The sequence below is a fragment of the Coturnix japonica genome, chromosome 6 (assembly GCF_054131305.1).
Source record: "Coturnix japonica strain WE chromosome 6, WE-NBRP24, whole genome shotgun sequence".
NCBI lineage: Eukaryota > Metazoa > Chordata > Aves > Galliformes > Phasianidae > Coturnix > Coturnix japonica.
The window spans coordinates 23,621,156-23,641,645 of NC_140668.1; the positions used below are offsets into that span (position 1 = coordinate 23,621,156).

At 45.8% G+C, this 20,490-nt stretch overlaps 2 protein-coding genes across 3 annotated transcripts in view; both read right to left on the bottom strand.

The window, feature by feature from the left end:
• Window positions 1-6,442, bottom strand: part of HYDIN (HYDIN axonemal central pair apparatus protein) — a 108,217-nt gene extending 101,775 nt beyond the window's left edge. Inside the window, exon 1 of the mRNA XM_032447003.2 lies at window positions 6,334-6,442. The gene's annotated coding sequence lies outside the window, so the exon portion shown is untranslated. The remainder of the gene's footprint in view (window positions 1-6,333) is intronic.
• Window positions 6,443-11,514: 5,072 nt separating this feature from the next.
• CMTR2 (cap methyltransferase 2) lies at window positions 11,515-20,290 on the bottom strand. Of its 2 annotated transcripts, none has more exons than XM_015873860.3 (2): window positions 20,160-20,290; window positions 11,515-18,035 (listed from the first exon to the last, which is right to left on the bottom strand). In XM_015873860.3, exon 2 carries the CDS (start codon window positions 18,014-18,016, stop codon window positions 15,725-15,727), a length of 2,292 nt encoding a protein of 763 aa, XP_015729346.2. In that variant the 5' UTR covers window positions 18,017-18,035; window positions 20,160-20,290; the 3' UTR covers window positions 11,515-15,724. The 2 variants fall into 2 exon arrangements, with proteins under 2 accessions (XP_015729346.2, XP_085407029.1); XM_085550903.1 differs by lacking the exon at window positions 20,160-20,290 and adding an exon at window positions 18,575-18,690.
• Between the last annotated feature and the right edge of the window lie 200 nt (window positions 20,291-20,490).

Consider the following 20,490-nt stretch of genomic DNA (forward strand, 5'->3'; position numbering starts at 1 on the left):
TCCATCCTCCCTCTTCCTTACAAGTAAAAATCTCTCCCATGCCAAAGGCAGTGCACCGTGTGATGGACCAAGGATGACAGCAAATGTCAGAAACTTGTTCTGATCTAATTATGGCTGTGCCAGGGACCAGGCAACCTGACTGATCTCACAGGGACTCAATTTCCTTCAGAAGCCCAGCAAGAGTTATCAGAGAAAAGGCAAAGTCACAAGGGATAGTGAACAACTCGCGTTCACTATGTGTGAGTGCTACAGCTGCCTTCTTCTAACCATCCCCAGCTGCTGTTGCCCCTTTAATTAGGATCTGGATGTCAGTTTCTCCCAGCCAGGTTCACATTGCTGGGCTGTTCACAGAAAGATGGTTTAAGCTTGATTCTCCTATGGAAAGCAGCTTCTAAATCTGTTTGGAAATCATATAATGTTTTCTTTTCCTGGCTGGTCTCATCCGAACTCCTGTAACTAACAATACCTCATTAAAGAGGCATCTAAAATTAACCAAGTTAGTTACAGGAAGCCTTCACAAGGATAGCTGATGAATCTCCTTAAGATGTGGACAGTGATGAGGCTGGTCAAGGAGCCAGCCTGCAAGCAACACTTCTCCACAGCAGAAGCACAGACAGCTCTGCAGGCTGACTTTGGAAGGCTCCAGCTGTGCATAGAGCTTAGCTCCCTCCACAAGCTTGCAAGCAAGCCCTCCCTCCCAGACAGAGGGATTAGATAACAAGCCTCCTTGCAGACAGGACATCACAATCTAGGATGGCAGCTGTGGTCCCTGGGCTGAGCTTTGCTCCTCTCCGCTGCACAGGAAGCTTTTCTGCCTCACTGGACACACTGTCCACCCCTGCCCTGAACTCAGAAGAGAGCAGCCCTTCCACACCATGCTTCCCTTCCCTACAAGCCACAGACCCTGCACTTGGGGCTGCCCCTTTATCTCACCAGCACAGCCAGCTGAAAGGCTCTCAGTGCTGAGCATTCCTCCAGGACAGCACTATTGCTCCTTCCAAACGAGCAGCGTTTGTTTGCAGGGCAGGAGAAAAACTGGCAGCATCTGCAGAGAGCTCTGAAGGCTCTCACCTTCCAGAAGCATCCATCGCTCACTCTGCTATTCTTGGCTCACAACAAAGCTCGTTTGTTTTCTGAAATAAAGCTGAGAGAACATAACACATCCTTGCACACATCCTGTCGCCCTGGGAACTAATCCCGTGCTCATCCCTCCTTGTTTTAACCGTCCCTTTGAGCCCACAGCATGATTTCAAGGCTTCTGGCACAAACAGCTGGCACAGAACACAAACAAGGGTCAGATAGCAAATGCAATCTCTCCTGGGGATGTTTTCCCTAAAGAAACCCCCCTTTGTTACAGCAATAATCCAGGTGAGCCTGAAACAGCTGCTCTTCAAGAGAAACATTATGGTTGGAAAAGACCTCTTAAGTCCAACAATCAACCCATCCCCTACAAGAAAGAGGGTCAATTTCAAAGTTAGACATGATTGCATACAACCTTAAAGACCTTCCAGGATGGAAATCCCCTAACTTTCAGGTCACATAACCCTCTAAAATTCCCAGGTACATGCATTTGTCCTTTGGGACCCTGTGCCATAGCTGAAACATCCTGCATTGTTGTGGTAGTTGACCTCAGCACAGCCTTGAGGAGAAGAGTCTCCTGCTTTGATTGCTTTCTGTTTTTAAGCAGCCATCTGTTGAACTATCAGCATTGCCAGCTGCTTCATACCAAAGAGGGAAGCCCATGTATAGCTGAAAGGCATTGAGAGTATCCACATCATGTGCATGAGCAATGAACCAATAGTCCCATGGAAAGAAGAAAGGAGCCTTTTTGGAAGCTGGGGCAGGCACAGAGGCTGAGTCTCACTCCAGATACAGCACAGATACCAGCTGAAACCTGGGGCAGCAGCACCAGCCCTGGGTATTGCACCAACTTTGTCCCTGCCCTTCTGTAGTCTGGAGCTGCTTGAGAGCCTACAGCCTTCCCTGCAGCCAGGAGGTGAATATCTGAGCCCACAGTATGCAGAGCAGCTCTGGTGTGAGTCAGACCAAGGCTGGATGGCCCAAATGGATTTTTCTCATTGCTCCCCCACTGCTGAGCAAGCTACATCAGCCCTGCAATGGAATAGGATATGTACCTCTTCTTCACAGCCTTGCAATCCAGTAGCACTAAGGTCTGTCCTCAGAGAGCACGGCTGGATGATGGGCAGAGAAGGATCAATTATGTACCTGTTAAAGAAGCTGGGTGCTGGGATGGGAGAGCAACCATCACAAAACCACCCATTGCTCCTTGCAATAGGAGGGGATTGTCTGTAGCTCTGACCCCCCCCCGACAATTGTGTTCAGCTGACAGATAAGGAAACAAACAGAACAAGTCAGAGATGGGCATCCAAAAGGGCAGCTACTAATACAAACCAGAGGGGTTCCGCCAAGAAACAATAGGTGCCAGTATCCCAGACATGGATGGAGCAGCATCCCAGAGATGGAGCAAAAGGTATTTACAGGGCTGAAAAAAGATAAGGGCTTCCTGAAGCACCTCAGCCAAACAAGGGAAGAAAACATAGAATGGCTTAGGTTGGAGGGGACCTTAAAGATAATCCAGTTCCAAACCCCTTCCATGGGCTGGATGCCCCCCAGCTCAAGCTGCCCATGGGCCCATCCATGACCTTGGGCACCTCCAGTTCTTTGGACAGTTGTTCCAGGGCCTCACTGCTTTCAGAGTAAAAGATTTCTTCCTGACATCCAACCTAAATCTCCTCTCTGTTAGTTTAAAGTCATTCCCCCTTGTCCTGTCACTATTAGAGTGTGTAAAAAGTCAGTCTCCCTTCTGCTTGTAAGCTCCCATCAACTACAACTTCTCAGTCACTCAGAAGATTCTTGCTGGCAGGGAGGTTCCCCTACAGCAGCCCCTCAGATTAAACAACAGGCATCCATTGCAAGGCCAACACCCAGAGCTGCTGCTCAGCTATTCACACAGCTGCTTTCCTACCGAGTAATTAATGGGAGGTTGAACTATTTTTAAGGCTGCCCTGTATCCTCATAGAATACAGCTTCCTAGAGGGAGACATCCACAGATCTACATTAGAGGCTGTCCTAATTCACAGAGCCTCTAACAAAACAAAGCTGTGCCCTAAGGAGAAAAAACAGACCTGAGATGGGACCCCTGTGAAAGCCACTGTCTGAAGTCTAGGACAAAAGCAAAAGTCTCAGATCTGCATTAAAAGAGGCCACTTAAAAGTGCCTCCTACCTTCTGGTCAGTAAAGACATCACTCACCAACCAACCACGTCCAAGGAAGTCTGAGATCTCAGCTATAAATACCAGACAGCCTCAAATGCGTCCAGCTGAGGCTGGGTTATTCACAGCTGGGGAATTAGATAAATGCAGTTTAACTCATTTGTCTGCTTAATTTAGAGCACTCTTAAATCCCCACGTATTGATCCATATCGCCAGAGGTATTTTAACCTTTACGAGATCATGCATTAAAAACCTGTGAAGGAAGCTGGGTTCTGAGGCCTTGTTTCCTCCCCTCCCAAAGTCTGTGTACCAAAGGTAGTTGGGCTAAAAAACCCCATTCCTTCAATGATAACAAATAACAGCATCTACTTTTCTCCTGGACTTTGGACTCCTGGCTGCCAATCAGGAAAGCACATGTGTCCTAATTAAAAGCCCAAAGCAACAAGAGCAGTGCTTCACTGGTGGCATTTGGCAAGTGACAAAATGCAGAAGCTTCAGCTTAACAGTTCTCTGAAGGGCAAAGCAAGGTTTATAGGCAGCACTGCTGGAAGGAGAGTGTTAAACATCGCCAATGGGCAGATTTAATAATTGTCTGGGAAATGTCAACCGCTGTCAAAATACAGCGGAGCTCAGTGCAGCCCACAGCAAGGGGCTCCTATGGGTTCATCTGAGAACACAGCTGGATGGGTCCTCAGCTGTGCCAACAGAAAACAGCCCGTTAGTTGGTATGCAGAGCACAGAACCATTGGGGAATAAAAAGGGAGGGGGTCAGCCCACCCCAACAAACAGCATCTCCCTTCAGTACATGTATTGCAGCCCAGTGCAATACCAAGATACCTCCCAGACTCACCGTGTCAGTGCCCCCAGGGCCAAGTGTTCTGCAAGCTGCACTCAATTCAGTTCAGGGAAAAAGGCTGATGAAATGCTCCTGGGTTCCACCAGACCCTGATAATTTCCAGGAATTCTCTCACCTCACAGGAAAGAAAATAGCAGGAATGTTTTTGTTACAGTGTTCTGAAACAAAGTACAGACGTGGAACCCACTGCTATGGCAGCAAGACGGCTGTCACTGCAGCAGAGATCTTCAAAGCCCCCGAACACATTTCCTTCTGGCTTCCAGATGCATGGGATTGCTTTGACTCGCCTTACACAAGACCCCAAACAGAATACTACCCACCTCTGTATGCTCAGTTCAGAAAGCATCCTTTGAGGGGAAAGAAGAGAAAAGGGAGAGCATGTGGGGTAATGTACCATCCAAAGGAGACTGAAAGAATTGGAGCTTCCTGAAGCCAACCCACTATCTGGACATTTCCTGTCTGCACACACACTTGGAATGGCAGAGCATTAAAACCCATTTCAGGAGAAGAGAAAAGCTTTAGAGATGAGCACAAAGTGCAGAGCTGCCAATGGAGCACACCCTCCCCCTGGGGGTGGCCAGCCCTGTAATTGCCACATTGCTTCACTGTAATGATAGTGGGAGGGAGTCAGGACAGCTGCAAAAAGCAAATGAGGCACTTCTCCAAGAGGGAAAGAAAATAACCAAGGGCTTCTTTAACCCAACTGTTGGAGCTAACATGAAAACATGAGCAATGGTGATGGGCAGCTGGGGAGAGCAGCCCGGAGAGCCACAGAGGAAATTAAACCCAAAGCTCAAGCAGCCCAACCTTCTACCTCTACAAAACCAGAGCAGAAATGATACCCTGCTAGCTAAGAGCTTGGCCAAGGTCTCCCTTCTCCATCCTGCTTTCTAACAAATGCTGGGCCAGGCTGAAATGATGGTGTGCACAGCTGAGGAGAACCAGGTTCCCACCTCCTGCTTTCCAAGGCAGATCTGGGAGTCATCAGACACACCACCTCACTTTATTCCCTACAGCTGCCCCTATTCTGTCCCCCATATCATTATGGTCACAAGATGTGGCAATTACAGTGTCCCCCCCCCTGCAGGGACATTCTCCATCAGGTTTTGAAGTGCAGCTCTGATGCAGAGCTCCATCTCAATTGAGCCAGCTTTGAGATCTGCATCTTAGAGCTCAGCAGGAAGCTGGCTGGTGGAGTCCTTGACAAAACATCACTCTTCTCAACAGTCCACCTAGGACAGCTTCTTCTCTTGCCCTGCATCCTTACAAGCCCCTTTATCAAAGGCCTGCAGGGTCTGATGGCAGAATTCAACCAACTGCTTCCTCTCACTGCTTTACAGCACTGCAGTTGTTACCCAACTGCCTCCAAAGGTTCCTAGTTCCCCTATAAAGCAGGGCAGGCTGCCCAGGCACTTAAGCATCACACAACAGGTTTGCCTGCTGCTTTCTGGTCAGCTAAAGTACAGAGCAAACCCTAGACAATTGAAAAGAATGAAACTTGAAGGCACACTAGGCCCCTCTCCAAAGGGCTCAGCATCACTGCTGAGTGCTCAAGCCCTTCATAAACAACTTGTTCTTTGTTAGGTTTGAAGATAAGCTGCCCAGCATTTTATACATACCAGCCCAGGTAAGACAAAGAGCAACTTGCAACCACAGAACTCACCTGCCACACCATGCCATTGTGTTCAAGAGGAATAACACAACTAGCAAGGTGTGGTTATCTGGCTAGGTTAGGCATTTGTGCATTGAAGCTAAATAGAAAGGCTCCAGACTGCATTAAAAAGAAAGCCACAAGCTCCTTTCTTCAGGCACAGCCTTGTGATCTTGGATGCAGACACCTAGTTTTTGCCATAATCTTATTAAGGAGCACAAACATCAAGCAGAACAACTTTGCACAGCAGAAACAGAAAGGAACACCCTAAGGATACAAAATGAGCCTGGCTACATTGGGACCTGAGAGAATAAGAAGTCAGGAACAACACTGCTTTCATTTAGTTTCCAGAAATCCTCAGAGAATGACACAGCCTTTCACTGCTTTACTTCACAGTCACTCCTGCAGTTTGGGGCAGTACAGCACTGCATTGGAGTACGTGCACACTCAGCATGTACAGGGCTGCAGCTGCAACCTCTTTGTGCTTTCCTACCTCACTGCTGTTGAAACGTTCTGACTTCTAAACCTCAAGATGCAGCTCTGCAAAATGTCCCCAATACAATCAAGCTACTGTTTCAGGCACATCCCATTACCTGCTGAGGATGTGATCTTCTGAACATTGACTGTTAGCAATTCAGTTTTTCCACAACAGGACAACAGCAACCAGAGTGTGGTATCAAGCAACTGGCAGCAGAGCTCTGAAACAGAAGTGACAGACAGTGAGGTGTTTCACATTGCAAACACAATACAGAAAGGGCAAGTGACTTCAGGTCTAGAAATATTTGCTGTAGATCAACCTTCCTTCTTGTCTGCCTCCTCCAGCTTTCCAGGTACGAGTGAAACTGAGTTTCCTCTCCCTTTTTCGTGGGTTTTTGTAGTTGTTTGGGGTTCTGTCTGCTCCCATTCATTATTTGCTTCAAGACTCTCTGCTTTCAGGCTTGTGCCTGCACATTTTTAGTCACTGGCAGTAACAAACCCTTGCAATCATCCTGAACAGCCATAGCCTTCAGTACCTCAAGCAGAAATGCAGAGGGCCCTAAAGCCAGCATCTCCATTTGTCCATGCTTTATACCATCAGATGGTGACACAGAGACCAGGGGAAAGCTTCTTGTTTCAGTCAGCTCCTCTGAAATCACTGCATCTTATACCAACATGGGGCTGAGCCTTAATATTTTAATAGGAACCCAGACTCCACGTGCCAGCCCTGTTCTAAAGCCTTACGCTTCTTACATCACACACCCTAGACTCAAACAAAGCATTATGGCTCAGCCGATTTTTTCTGCTCCATATATCCCACAAGCAAAGAAGCATTCTCCTAAAACTGAAATGGAGTCTCTGAAGTTTCAGAAGCAGGAACTTCACTTCCAAAGAAAGCAAATATTTACACCTACCAGCACCAGCTGCCTCTTTTATTTCCCCTCCATTTCATTTCCAGATGCATTGTTGGTACATCTGCTCTATTAATTAAAACTGATTTACACAAGACAAAATTGAATCCTTAACACAGCCCTTCGGTGGGAAGGGATGACGTCTACAACAGCACTTGCATCTTTCAGAATTCCCCATGTACCATCCTCTCACCTTTGCTGCTTGAAAAGTGTTTTGCTCTGTTGAAGTCCATCAGGCATTTCTGCAGCAGACAAGGAAGAAAGGATTCAGCCCAATCCACTGCCTCTCATTGACCAACCCTTCACTCCTGCCATCGGTGATTACATGAGGAGTCAGGGGAAGGCAGGGGCTGTTTGGCTACTTGTTTTACATGATCTGCCCAATTTCCAGCATCACCCTTAAGAGAGACTTTAACCATCCTGCTTTAACCTCAGCTGTCCTTACAGCGCTCAGCAAGGCATAAAACAGCATATGACTGGTAAAGCAAAACAAGACAACTGACTTGAGGCACAAGCAGCTTTGCTACATGCATCACTACTGCTGTGGGACCACGTTCCTCCTCCTCAGAATGGGGTTTTACTGGCCCCAGCCCTGGGGTTTGCATGGTGTTAGCAATACTAATTTCAGGTAAAGGGCAACTTGCAATCACTGCCTTTCATTCTATCACAGCATTTGTAAGGAATTACAGTCTTCCAGACATTGCTCAGTGGGTTCAGAAGAGAATACAAGCAGCACAGCCCACCTGCACCCCCAATGAAAACAAGACTGAACTCTCTGCAAACTACAGAGCAGGTTTTGACCATGATTTTCCCCAGTTCCTTCCATATCCAAACACCTTTTCACCTACTGTAACAGAACCTTCCTTCCCAGATTCTGTCTGATAAGCCACAAAGAGCATCTCAGCCCAGACCCACCCGTCCTCTCCTAATCTTCTCTGCTGTGAAGAGTCCTTAAAACCTCAGCTGCCTTCAGGGGAAGGAATAAACACACAAGTTGGCTCTAAGAGCAGATGGTGTCTGAAGGAAATTATCATAATTAAGCTTCAGAGTTGTGTATTTCCAAGAGACTGCTCCATTTCAGCATCAAACCTCTAGGCCAGCGCAGTTATTAAAACTGTAAGTTCCACCACATTTCATTAATTGCTAATTACAGCTTCATTACTTCCACTCCCAAGACTGCTGCTGTCACTGTTTCCTCTGGGAAGAGGTTCAGGTCACTTCCAAACTAAGAGTGATGGGATGATTCAAGTAGTGAGAAGCAGGGAGGTGTTTCCAACCACTGCATGTGTGCAGGTCCAGCCCCACGTGCAGGTTGCACACACTAATCCCTATCAGGATGGCACTGGTGATGATGGGTTGGTTGATGGTTGGACCAGATGATCCTAGAGGTCCTTCCAACCTTAATGACTCTGTGACAAGGTGACCAAGAACAGGCCTATGGAATGCTGGTTGAGCTCCAGCATGCAGCCTAAAGAACCATTTCTTGTCTGTCCCCTCTATAACCCAATGATAAACCGGCCAGACCAAACTTCACGCTTGGACCTCATCCTGTGCAGAGTTCCCCATAGAAGCTGGATCAGATGAAATATCTCATCTTCAGCCTGGGGTCTCATTCACTCCCTGCAGGAGGTGAGGGAACAACAGCTGGACAACAGCCAGAGCTCTGAGCAGGTTTCCAGATTGAAAACCTGCATTTCAGTATGCGGGCTCATTCACTTTGGTAAAGCTGGTCTTGTAATTAAAAAGCAAAGCAATCTACAGAAGTTTATGGGCTTATGCTACCCTGTTTCATAATGGAAGCACAGAGCCAATTTAGGGCTTGTTCAGCACCAGTGCTATTAACTGTGCATCTTAGGCACAATTGTACTTCTCTGTAAATCTACATTTCATTAACATCCTGAAATCAATTACTCGGTGATTTATAGTTAAGGTTACAGCACTGACAGCTATTAAGCACCCAGCTACTCCAGTGCTTCCACAGAAAGTGTGAGCCTGCAGTCACTGAGGGTTAGGCAAACTTTGCAGCTGGCTGGGATCAAGCTGCTCTCTCACATTCTGTGCATCAGCCAACCCAGATCCCTTCCAGCTTGTGCTAACACATTCAGAGCCAGCTCTAAGAGCTGTGTGACAGCAAGCAACCAGTGCTGAGCAGCAGCCTTGCTACCTGGGAGGAATCTTGCAAGAATCCCAACCCAGGAGGACCGGTTCCCAACACCCTGCATGACCTATTCAACATAGGGCTCACCTTGCAGTGTGCATTTCTCAGGCTCCTGTAGTTGGGACCTTCCATCTATGGTATGGAAGGAAGGCAGGGAACCCAGCTTTCCACATTGCTCCTGTGATTCAGACATCCCCAGCAGCAACAGTTTCCTCCACCAAACACACCTACTAAAGAGCATCATTATTGGAGGCCACCTCAGAGCCAAGTTTAATTGTGACCCCAAGACAGACTTCATTACGTTTCAACTCAACAGCTATAGAGTACACTGCCATCAACCCAGAGCAGTCAACTGATTATAAAGAAAGCATTTAATCACCTTAACCCTCTAGAGACTTAAATTAAGACACTTCACCACCATGGCCCCTTTGTTCCTCTGTCTAATTGAGGTTTCATTACTGCCTGGCCACCAGATCACTGTTTTGAGTTACAGGTACCTGACAGCTTAAGACCTCAGGGTACAGCAGTGTGAGCTTGCATTTGTATCAGGCAGCCTTCATCCATCCCCATCTCTCAGCTGTACAGATAATGATCTCTGACTTCAGCAACAAATAAGTTTTGAATATTGATTCACTTCTCCCCCAGTACCCACCAATTTAGATAAATCAATTTGCCAACAAATGACAGGCACTTTTCCCTGCTCCCCCTCAATTTAGATAAATCAATTTGCTAACAAGCAGCAGTCATCTTCATTTAATAAAACACTGAAGACGACTTTGATAAACGCGTTCAGGTTTCCTACAGAAGAATAACATCCTTTAAAAGGGACCACCAAGCGTGGTGCAGTAGTTGCCTTCAAATAGGACTGTATTATAGGTAAAATTTCACACACACACCCCTTGCCAGAAGATACCAAGAACCTGATAGAACACAGTGGAAGAATTATCTCAATCTCTCTGCTCAGCCTAAAAGAGAACATTCCTCTGCTCTGCATTCAGTGATTCAGCTTAGCTCTGACAGCACCTAAAACTCCAGAGCTGGCAGGCAAGCTTGCATAAGATCCATCAAAACTGAAATAAGATTTATAATCAACATAATGTAGCATATAAAGTGACTTTAAAGACTGAAGAAATCACACATGCAGTTCTTAAGGTTTCTAACAGGAAAACAGGGACAGCCACGCTTTCCCTGTTTCTAATGTGCCACCTCATGTGTTTTCATGCAATGTTTTTATACTGCAATATTGTGAAAAGTAAATATTTCGAAGACCTGTTTAAATACAATTACAGGCATTTACATTTCCCTGCCATTCAGTACAGCCACATTAAATCATGCCTCCAACAAATCTGACATAGTCCTTCAGACAGGCTCCTCCAACGCAGCCCCCATTTTAATGGCCATTCACTTCCAAACCCACGTCTCCTGAAGCACATTTTGATGTTCGCTGCCAACGCTTCAGTCTGGAGTTCAAATCAAATGAGACAACGCTGGCCTGCATTTCAGCAGCCATTTCTACTTTAAAGATGACCCTCCCAGTAGCTACCAACTGTATGAAAATCAAGGTACCAGAGAAGTACATCTCATAACATCTCCTACCTCGAGGATATGGTGCAGTATTGGCCAGCCCCCTAACCTGGGGTTCTCCTTTACTTCCAAAGCAGGGTGGCAGTGAGAAATGTCAGCATCCATAGCTGCAATAAGAACCAGCTAGCACAAAGTCTCATGACAAACCTGATAACCAGGCTGAAGACAACAACCAGTTGGAACCCTTGTCAGTACAGCAGAGAAATAAGGCACGCAGCTTTTCTTTAATAACACCAGTCACTGAAGGCAAGCGCTTTGAATGAAAGCATTTGGATAAGGATTAATAAAAGACTTTGCAGACTAAACTGCAGTGTGGTTTCCTACCGCAGAGGCTGTCACAGCCAGGAGGAACTGAAGATCCTTTGGACAGCCCTTGCTGTGCAAACAGGCTCCACGCACAGCATCTGTCTGCCAAGATGGGCAACAAGGCCACGGAGCTCCTACAAACCACTTCTGTCACCGGTGTCTCTTTGAAACAGCAAACTGCAAAGGAAATGAGTTGAGAAAGCGAGCAGCAGACACATTATGCTCAGCAGGCCTCCATCTCTTCCATTCACCGATGATGGGTCCGCAAGGCAGGTTCTCCCTCCAGCACTTTGTCATCACCTTCCACATTCAGGTAGAGCAACGACCAGCAAAAGAACTAAAACAGAATATAGTTTATTTTTTTCTGCATACATTTTGCTTTTCTTCCATTTAGATAAGCTCTTTTAACAGATTCGTGGGCCAAACAAATACACAACAGCCACGTAAACCAATATATGCCATAATGTACATAAAGAAAATATTTACATTTACATTCACACCCTTCAAAACAAAAGCACACATTGATGAGTTACAAAAGAAACATCTTCCTCGCTGTATCATCATCATGGGGGCTTCCACACATGCAAGCACAAATGTACTGCGTGTGCATAAGAAAGGCAGCACACAACTGGCAACCTATTTGCACACATACTTACACCTCAGAGCTTCTTTAAAAGAGAATTCAGAGCAAGGAAAGGCCTCTCCTTGCAGGTGAGAAAATGCCCTGCATTTAAATGTCTCATACAGGTTCTTTTTATTTAAGTCCCTATATCCACCAGCTAATACTTTCAGCAAACTCCATTGTTCAGACTTGCATTTGGCTCTGGACCCCCACAAGCGGCACAGGAGGGCTCAACAGCAATCCAAATCATTCCCCAAAGAGTAAGAAATGAGCAGCCACAGGCTGAATGCATCGCTGGCATAAACAGCCCCGCTTGATCTCTGTCAGGTGAACGCAATGCAAACAACTGGAGCTGAGGATATCCATATGGCATTCATGAAAAGGGCTTCACGAATGAGATGGAGAAACCATTACCAGGCTTCTGGAAGGAAATTTTAATCTCCCTGTTTTCAAAGCCCTAAAAGAAATATAAGAGATAGATATTCAAAGGCTGCGGCTGAAATGGAAGCTCTTGCTTAAAACTAATAAACAAAAGCATTTCACACCACCCAAAATGGTAAGATGGATTAACGTAGGATTTCCTCTGCTTCACCATTAAGAATTAACAAACTGAAAATCATCTGTAAATTAAACAGATGCTGAAAGATGGGTTTTAGGAACAGTAACAGGAGTGGTAAAGCTCTGAGGCTTCAGCTTGCTGGTCAACCTTCCTTCATTGCATCCTAAAGCACCCAGTTACAGCGGTCCGAAATCAAGGTGTGGGGTTTCTTCTTAACTTCTCCCACTTTCTACATAAGGAACACAAAGCCCTCCTTGTTAAATCCCAAGTTGTGCTTTTAATAAACTGTAATTCTGCTAAATATTCTACTTTTACCAGCAGGAATCTGATAGATCAGCTTCAATTAAGACGAATAGACACCAATTAGTACCGTTTTAATAAGCTATCGGATTTCATACTATAAGTCTCATTACGTTCTGCAGAAATTAAATTGGAAAGCCAGTGGCAAAAACACACACAATCTGTGCACATCCAAATAAATCCACATAAGATCAGTGAGAATATCTGGCAAGCCTCAATGCAACTCAATTGAAAAGGAAAACCAACACATTTGGTTGGTGAGGAATCCAATCTGTTTAACCTCCATGCAATGCTCGCTTAAAACAGAAGATCCAGACATTCAGAACAAAACAATGGAGCTTGCAGCTGATCAATGGATACTGGTCCTTCATTGGAAACAAGCAGCAGAGCTGCAAAACTAAATTTGCTTCACGTTTTCGTGCACACTGATTGAATCTACGTTCTACTTATCTACCAATCTATGTTTCCTTCCTCCACCATCTTTTCCCTGTGTGAAGACTGAGGCTCCTACAGAAGAGAGCTGATAACCAGTTCATCCTCAAACAGGTCAAAGGAAAAAAGAAAGAGGCCAGAGTAACAGCAGCCATGACATTAAGATGCTTCATCAGCCATCACCCAAAACCCAATCAGCCAAAGGGACTGACAGCACTGACCAATGCGGGAGCCATCAGCCCCTCTCTTCAAAGGTTAATGCATTCTTCCCATGCATTCTTACACGTTCCAAAAGTCACAAGTGAAATTAAGTGTCACTTCTCAAAGACATTTTTGGTCTTGAGACAGCCAGGACAATGGGGGACTCTCGTAATTAAGACAAGCATCATTCCTAACTTTGAAACTGCTGCCACTGAGACAACAACAACAAAAGAAGAGTTTCCAAATCAGATCTTTTCCTTAACAGACGGAGCAGCTGCTGCCAGAGGATTTCTCCTGTCACATCCTGACAGCTGCCAACAGAACAGGTCCAGAGCAAACAGGGCACCGGGATATGCATGACATTGGATTTCCTATGTTTTAGGGATCTGGCTTCTCATTCTGTGGCTATTCAAAATGCTTTGTCTTAAAAACTAAGGAAGGACGAGAAGCAGAATGCCATGAGGAAAGGATTTTCAAGCCTGAAAAACACATCATAAGCAGAGCTCAGATTTTACTTTACAATAAGAATTCAAAAAACATCAGATTGACGTTAGGAGAAAAACTCACATGATTCACCTTCTGGTTGGGATGCTTTTTCTACTTGGGCCTCCACAGCAGAATACCACAATGCAAGAACACCCGTGCACTCGAAGCCTCATTTGCCCCTGCTTTAAGAGAAGCCTTTTTATATGCTTCAGCTCAGTGCAAGTTTCAGATGCATAAATCACCTCTGAAACAGCAGCGGAGACACAAAGGTGTCTTCGGTGGACAATACCTTCATTCTGCTTTGACTCAGGTAAGGGAGACTGTAACAGGCGGTCTTTGAACCCGTCTTGTCAGTCATTCTTCTACAGTGTTTCTTACCTGCTTTTTTCTCTCTCATTCTCAGTGCAATCCCAAATCCTGGTCTGAGGGAGGAAGCATGATTCAGCTCATGACAGAGCGAGCTCATTTAAATAAATGAAAGGGGACAATGACCAACCCCTGAAGCTTCTGTTTGCATGGCTTCTCTGCTTCTACCTACATGCAGCTGTAAAAAAAACCCCATGGCTTTTAGCAAATGCTATCAGTTAGTCAGAGCTGAACCACCAACTCATTCACCTGTCAAACCCTTAAATAAAAATGAACTGTTAAATGCATGAAATTCTGCCCCAATCAACACGTTAAAAAAAAAGCTTATTAAATGTGCAGCACCTCCAGACAAAACAGTTTTTCAGCAGCACTTTTAATCCTTACCAGTAATCAATTATCCTTCAAGCTCCTATATTACATAATTAGAAGTGCTTCCAGAAGGTGACTGGTAATTAATCAGGAGACTATTTTCCTTCTGGCTCCACGTTTCCGACTTTCTTCTACGAGATCCTGCACATATCAGCAGTAAATCATTTCTCCTTCCAAACACCATTTCTCCCTCCAAGCAAGTTTTCCCCGTGTAAACTACAAACTTAAAACTAAATGTTAATATACGAGCCAGGCTTCCAAAATTCAGCTCTCAAAGGAGCAATATGGAAAAATAAAATTCAACTCCCTTAAAGGAGCAGTCAGTCAGCAATTTCATCAGCTTTTATCTCTGAGGAGAACCAAATGAAATCTTAACCCAAAGAAAGTATCACATTCCTTCAGCTTAGCACTCCTCCTAAGCATTTCAGTGCCCTACGTGACCACGCTTTTAGCCTAAGAACATTTGCAGTTCCTCCTTAATAGCACTTCAATCAAGGAGTCCCAGATCAGGTTAAGGAAAAGGTGCCCATAAAAAAAACACAAAGTTAAAATACTCCATCCATTGATGGGACAGGGAGACAAAGCCATGCAATCACCTGTCCTAGGCCATATAGCATGATCCTTGCGTTCACATTTTGAGTTAAAGAGAATCATTCCCTGGACACCTCTGCTATTGCTTAGAGGCAGTTGTTTTCAACCCAGCCCCTGCAAGCCAGTTGCCCATTCAAGACACTCATCCCTCCAGTTGCATCCCAGGCTTTCATATTGCCAGGCCCCAACATCAACTTTTGGCTCCCACAAACCCCATAAGAAAAGGCAGCGGTGTCAGAACTCCCCCATTTAGCTCAGCAGAAGAAGGATAATGTCACAAAACAAAGCCCACCACAGTCTGGCTGGAAGAAACAGGTAAGGCACCACACCACCTATCAACATGAAGGCAACACCACTGATCCAAGTGGTACACAAGGAAATTTGAAGAGATAACTGTCATAGAAGAAACAGTTTATCCACTCCAAACACTGCCTCAACCTCCCACACCTGAGATTAAGCCAGGGGTTTCTACAGGCCAGTCCACCATGAGTAGGGTTGACAGCTCAAAGCATCCTCCTGCCGTGACCGTAAAACTCGGCATTGATATTCACAACAACGTTTTTAACTTCTACCTGCCTGAGATACAAGGTAGAGCAGCAACTTGCTCGATTCAAGGGTTATTTTAGAGTGAAGTATTGCCAGTCATTTGTTGCTGCTTAGCTTGCACGAGCAAGTGGAGCTGTCTCTTTGCAATGGCTGTGTTCAAATCCCACAAGAACTCCAACAGTTTGCCCTGGAGGAGACTCTCCATAGGCACAAACTGCAAAACTTGCTTGGGAGAATCCGAGTCTAGCAAAGAACTCATTAGTTTATGCAGATGTTGCAGGTACTCAATAACAGGATTTGGGACACCCTGGTAACCAACACACAGCAAAACAGTGCACGCCTTCAAAGGCTCACGGGAAGTCGGACAAGCAAACGTGATGCATCTGAAACAGCAATGCAGTACAAACACCAGGCCAGCTGTGAAACGTGTAAAACAAGAAAGAATAGGCAGAATCAATGCATCTCCCATTGTAAGCTGATCCAGGGAATGCAGAACACACCCCAAAAGCTGCTGTTGGTATTTTGGTTCTCCATCATAAAGCAAAGAGAAGCTAAAAGTCAGCAGCGTGGCCAAGTTGAGGCACTTTATTTCCATACTGGGCTGGCTTTCAGCATCATAAAGGGGTGGGAAGTCCACCACAAGGCACTTGAATTTGTCCCCACATTTTCCATTCAGGACCTCCCGATAAGACTGGGAAAGATCAGACACTTCTGCCATTATCTGCTCCCCACGAAGTACCTCACAGGAGTGACAAAGCTGCAGCAGCTGTTTGCTTTTTTGCCTCCCCACCAGCTCATTCATAGCTTCATTAAGGTTTTCCAAGACTTGGCCATCACAAAATGGAGAACATTTCACTGCTGGTAGCTTCTTTCCTTCCAAAATGTACCACAAGTTACACTTTAGGTTAGAAGACAATCCTTCCAAAATACACGTTTTACCAGCATTATTTAAACTGTGTTCTTCAGCCACATGATCTAAATAGCCCTTTGCCACTTTATCATTCCACGTAAGGGTTTCCAGCATCTTTCTTTCATTGTACGTACTAAAATATTTGTTCCTTTGCCCGAACCATTTTGCATTCATGCTGCAACCAGCCTGAGACTTCTTGACAAGCCAGCTGTTTCTAGCAATGGGTTTCATACAAAACCTTTGCATGAAGAACTCCACTGCACAGTCTCTTAACTTGTTCAGTTTTGCCTGCTCCGCTTCCTCCATGTGCTCAAAGAGGTAGATGTTCTCACAGATAGTCTCTACCTGGCACCTGTGGAAGAACATGCAACACTCCTCATGTATTTTAAGAAAAGATTCTGGGATCACATGTTGGGGGAAAAGAGCTTTGTTGACCATATCTGTCCCAAAGTTCTGCATCATCTTAGAGAGCAGCAGATGAATGCTCTCTCTGCCCATGTAACGAAGACAAATTACATAGGCCTCCGAGTTTCCAGCTTTGCTAGTGGCTGGCTTGAAGACATGGACCTCCTCAAAACAGCAGTTAAGCAGAAAGAGAAGGTTGGTGGAACAGTGCTCAAACAGGGTAAACATCTTCAAAACAAAGGATCCTCCTACACCCAGGATCATTAAAGCAGTGACTGCTTCACAGTAATGGAGGGGTGAGACGAGAGCTTCCTGTTCACCTGGATTTCCTTGGCAATCAAAACTGCCGTCAGCAGTTACTAAGTGAACTGTGGCCATATTACTTACAAAGTTCTTAAGTCCTGTCAGATGTTTCAATGACATCACATCGCCGGTATTGTCTGGGCCAAAGTGCCACCAAGGCAGCGTATTTGCTATAAGACGGTCATCCATAATCATCATAAGGGTATCATTTGCTTCATGATATGGGTTTAGAGTATTAGCCACCCAATTCCAGTCACAGTGGATGTGGTGGGATTTCAAGTAGTGATTGAGGCTGGCTATAAAAGCTCCCGGTGCTTCACAGAGGTGAACAGAATTCAGCTGTCCCTCCTGAAGAGCTTCTGCAGGGAGGAGAGGAAAACTGCACAGCATCTCATGGAACTTGCACCAGGCCTGGGTGCACAGCTCAGCATTCACAGATTTCTTCACATGAGGAATTATTTTCCCCGCTTTATTGGTAAACGAAGTGTGCTGGTGCCATTCGGTAAGATTCTTATCACTAAGCTGGTTCTTCACTTCGTTCATCGAGTTCTTCAGATCAAGAAGCGAGTTGAATTCCTTGTGGTCACACGTGAAGGCATCGCTGGGATCCGGGAGCTGCCACTCATTATTAAGCGGCTTAGTGTAAGAAAACTTCTTTGCAAAGAGCTTCTCAATTTCAGAAAGGATTTCAGGGTCGAACTTCTCAAGATTTGCAGCCTGGTCAGCATAAGACTTCTTGCATGTGCTCATTCTTGGACTGATTGACAACCTGAAAGACAGAGAGAAAAAAGCAATTCCAATCATAAACACATAAATAGACAAAGGGTGTTTTTTTTTAGTGTTTTTTGTTTGTTTTAGGAAAAAAGGATACTCTTGCTTGACTTTAGCATTCTGGAATGGAAAGGAAAATACTTCACAGAAGCACGTATCAGTCATGATCCTTGAGGTCCCTTCCAACCCAGGTCATTCTATGATTCTATGGGCTATACTGAATAAGGCCATCTGTAAATGAAAAGGCTCATCAGTTCCATTACTCTTCACACAGTAAGTAAAGAAGGGCTGGCTGCTACTTCAGCTCCTCACTGAACTCTGAATACTCTACTCACTACACAGGTATTTATGTTTAAGAGTTTAGACCTCTCAGCTCAAAACAGAACATGACAAGAGCTACACAAATTAACCAGATGGACCCACTGTAGCAATTGGACAGATCAATATAATGGGAAAAGGTGTTTCACCAGAGGTGTTATGACAAGGGACTAGAACATTAGAAAGGTGTTACAAAAGGAAGGGAAAAAGATTGCTTACCCATATCAGAAGATTCCAGGTTTGCTCTACCAGGGAAGGATCTCCAGGAGGAGACCCTTCCCCAGCAGCAGTCAACCCTCAAATAGGGTCTAAGAGAAATGCACTTTCTGTGTTACAACCCTGTATCATGTTGACCAGGCTCCTAAAGTTCTTACAGCATGCTTTCCCTACTGCAAAGAGGGTGATCAATCTGAAGGGAGAAAATATTCCCCTGCATCTGTGGTCAGTGCTATCTTGTGCTTGATGTTGAAGAAGAAAGAAGTGCGAAGTTGTGCTCTAAATGGATCAAGGCTCCGTGAGCACACTTGCACAGAGTTAGCAAGTCTTCTGCCATCTGCTCCAGTACACAGCACAAAGCAAGCAAGAAGAATTTGGGCTCATAAGCCAGAAATCAGCCAGTCAGTCTACTCAAAAACTAAGATTTCTCATTTAAGCAGCATCAATTAATCAGTATTAATACAGGACACAGGAAATCCCACACCATATGATTTTAATCATCCTTAAATACACTTCATTACCTCAGAAGCAAAATATAACACAATACTGTGGTAGAGAGTCATTAAACAGTTTAATAAGAAAAAATACTAGATAAAAATGTAAAGTGCTGACAAATTTACAGGGCAAACAGAAAGAAGAATAGCTAAAACCCCTCCCACCCAAATAACCACCTCAGGCCAACCCAGCTGTACATCGTAATGACCAGCTTGCTATAGGCAGCACATGGTGAAGCACTGAGACAATGTTTCCACTCATTTCCCCACCTTGGTTGCTTTTCAATCAGCATAAAACACACCTAGTTTCACTTTTGCTCATGAAGCTTTGTTTTATCTTCAGCAGCACCTCAGTGCATGCTGGGGAGAAAAGGTCGAATGAATCATGGAATTGAGTTAGAAACCGCCCTTAAAGGCCATCCAGTCCCGCTCCCTGCAATGAACAGGGGCACCACCAGGTGCTGAGAATGTCATCCAGCCCAACCTTAGGGATCTGCAGGTGCTGGACACCACCACCTCCCAGGGCAGGCTGTGCCTGTGCTTCACCATCTTTATTGTAAAAAGCTTTTTCCTTATAACCAGTTAAAATCTCATCCCTTCTAGTTTGAAGGCTTTACAGACCTCAGTATGGGCAAGCACTGCACACTAGCTGCACTGCAAACAAGTTGCACTCCATTTTTTACCACAAACGTTGTCATAACCTTTTAATTAAGGCTGAAACCATCAAATTCCAACTCAAGCTTGGCAAGGCTCCAGGAAACCAGCTGCTATTACATGAGATAGCCTGGCCTTGTTTCCAGCCTGCAGCAGAGTTCAGGGCTAGGAAAATCACTAAGCCACCCATCCCAGCGACAGCATCCTGGTGCTCCTCGTTCGGGCAGCCTCCCATTCCCAAGCAGCCACATCCCAACACTGAACATCAGCTCTCCCCGCCCGCTCACGGACCGCCTCCCCCCGCACAGCGCGGCCTAGCCGCATCCCGCCCATCCTCGGCCTCGCGTAGAGGCGCCCCCATCAAGGTCGCCTCCCGCCCGGGCAGGCCTCCACGCAAGGCCGCGGCTTCAGCGCAGCCTACCGCAGGCCCCGCTCCTTACCCCGGCGGCGCAGCAGGAAGGCAGGCCCGGCGGCTGGGCGGGCTGCGAGCACCGCACCGCCCCTCTCGCTCCAGCGCCCGGCCCCACAGTTGAGCCGAGCGGCTCCTCTCCGCCTTATCTTCAGCGGGGGTTAGAAGGGAGAACCGGGCGTAGGGAGTATGGAGAGCAGCTGCAGAGTTTCGGGATGAAAGCCACACTCACGTCTGGCTTGTTTCTTCAGGGGAAGAGCCACCTCCCAGCTGTAACACAGCTCCAAAGGCTATCTCGTTAGAGGAGGAAGTGATAAGCATTTATCAAAGCTATATAAAGTTCAGGTGCTGAGCTGCTCCCA

Excerpts from the sequence above, each read along its gene's own strand:
- CMTR2 (XM_015873860.3), bottom strand. The coding sequence starts at position 18,016 with ATGAGCACATGCAAGAAGTCTTATGCTGACCAGGCTGCAAATCTTGAG.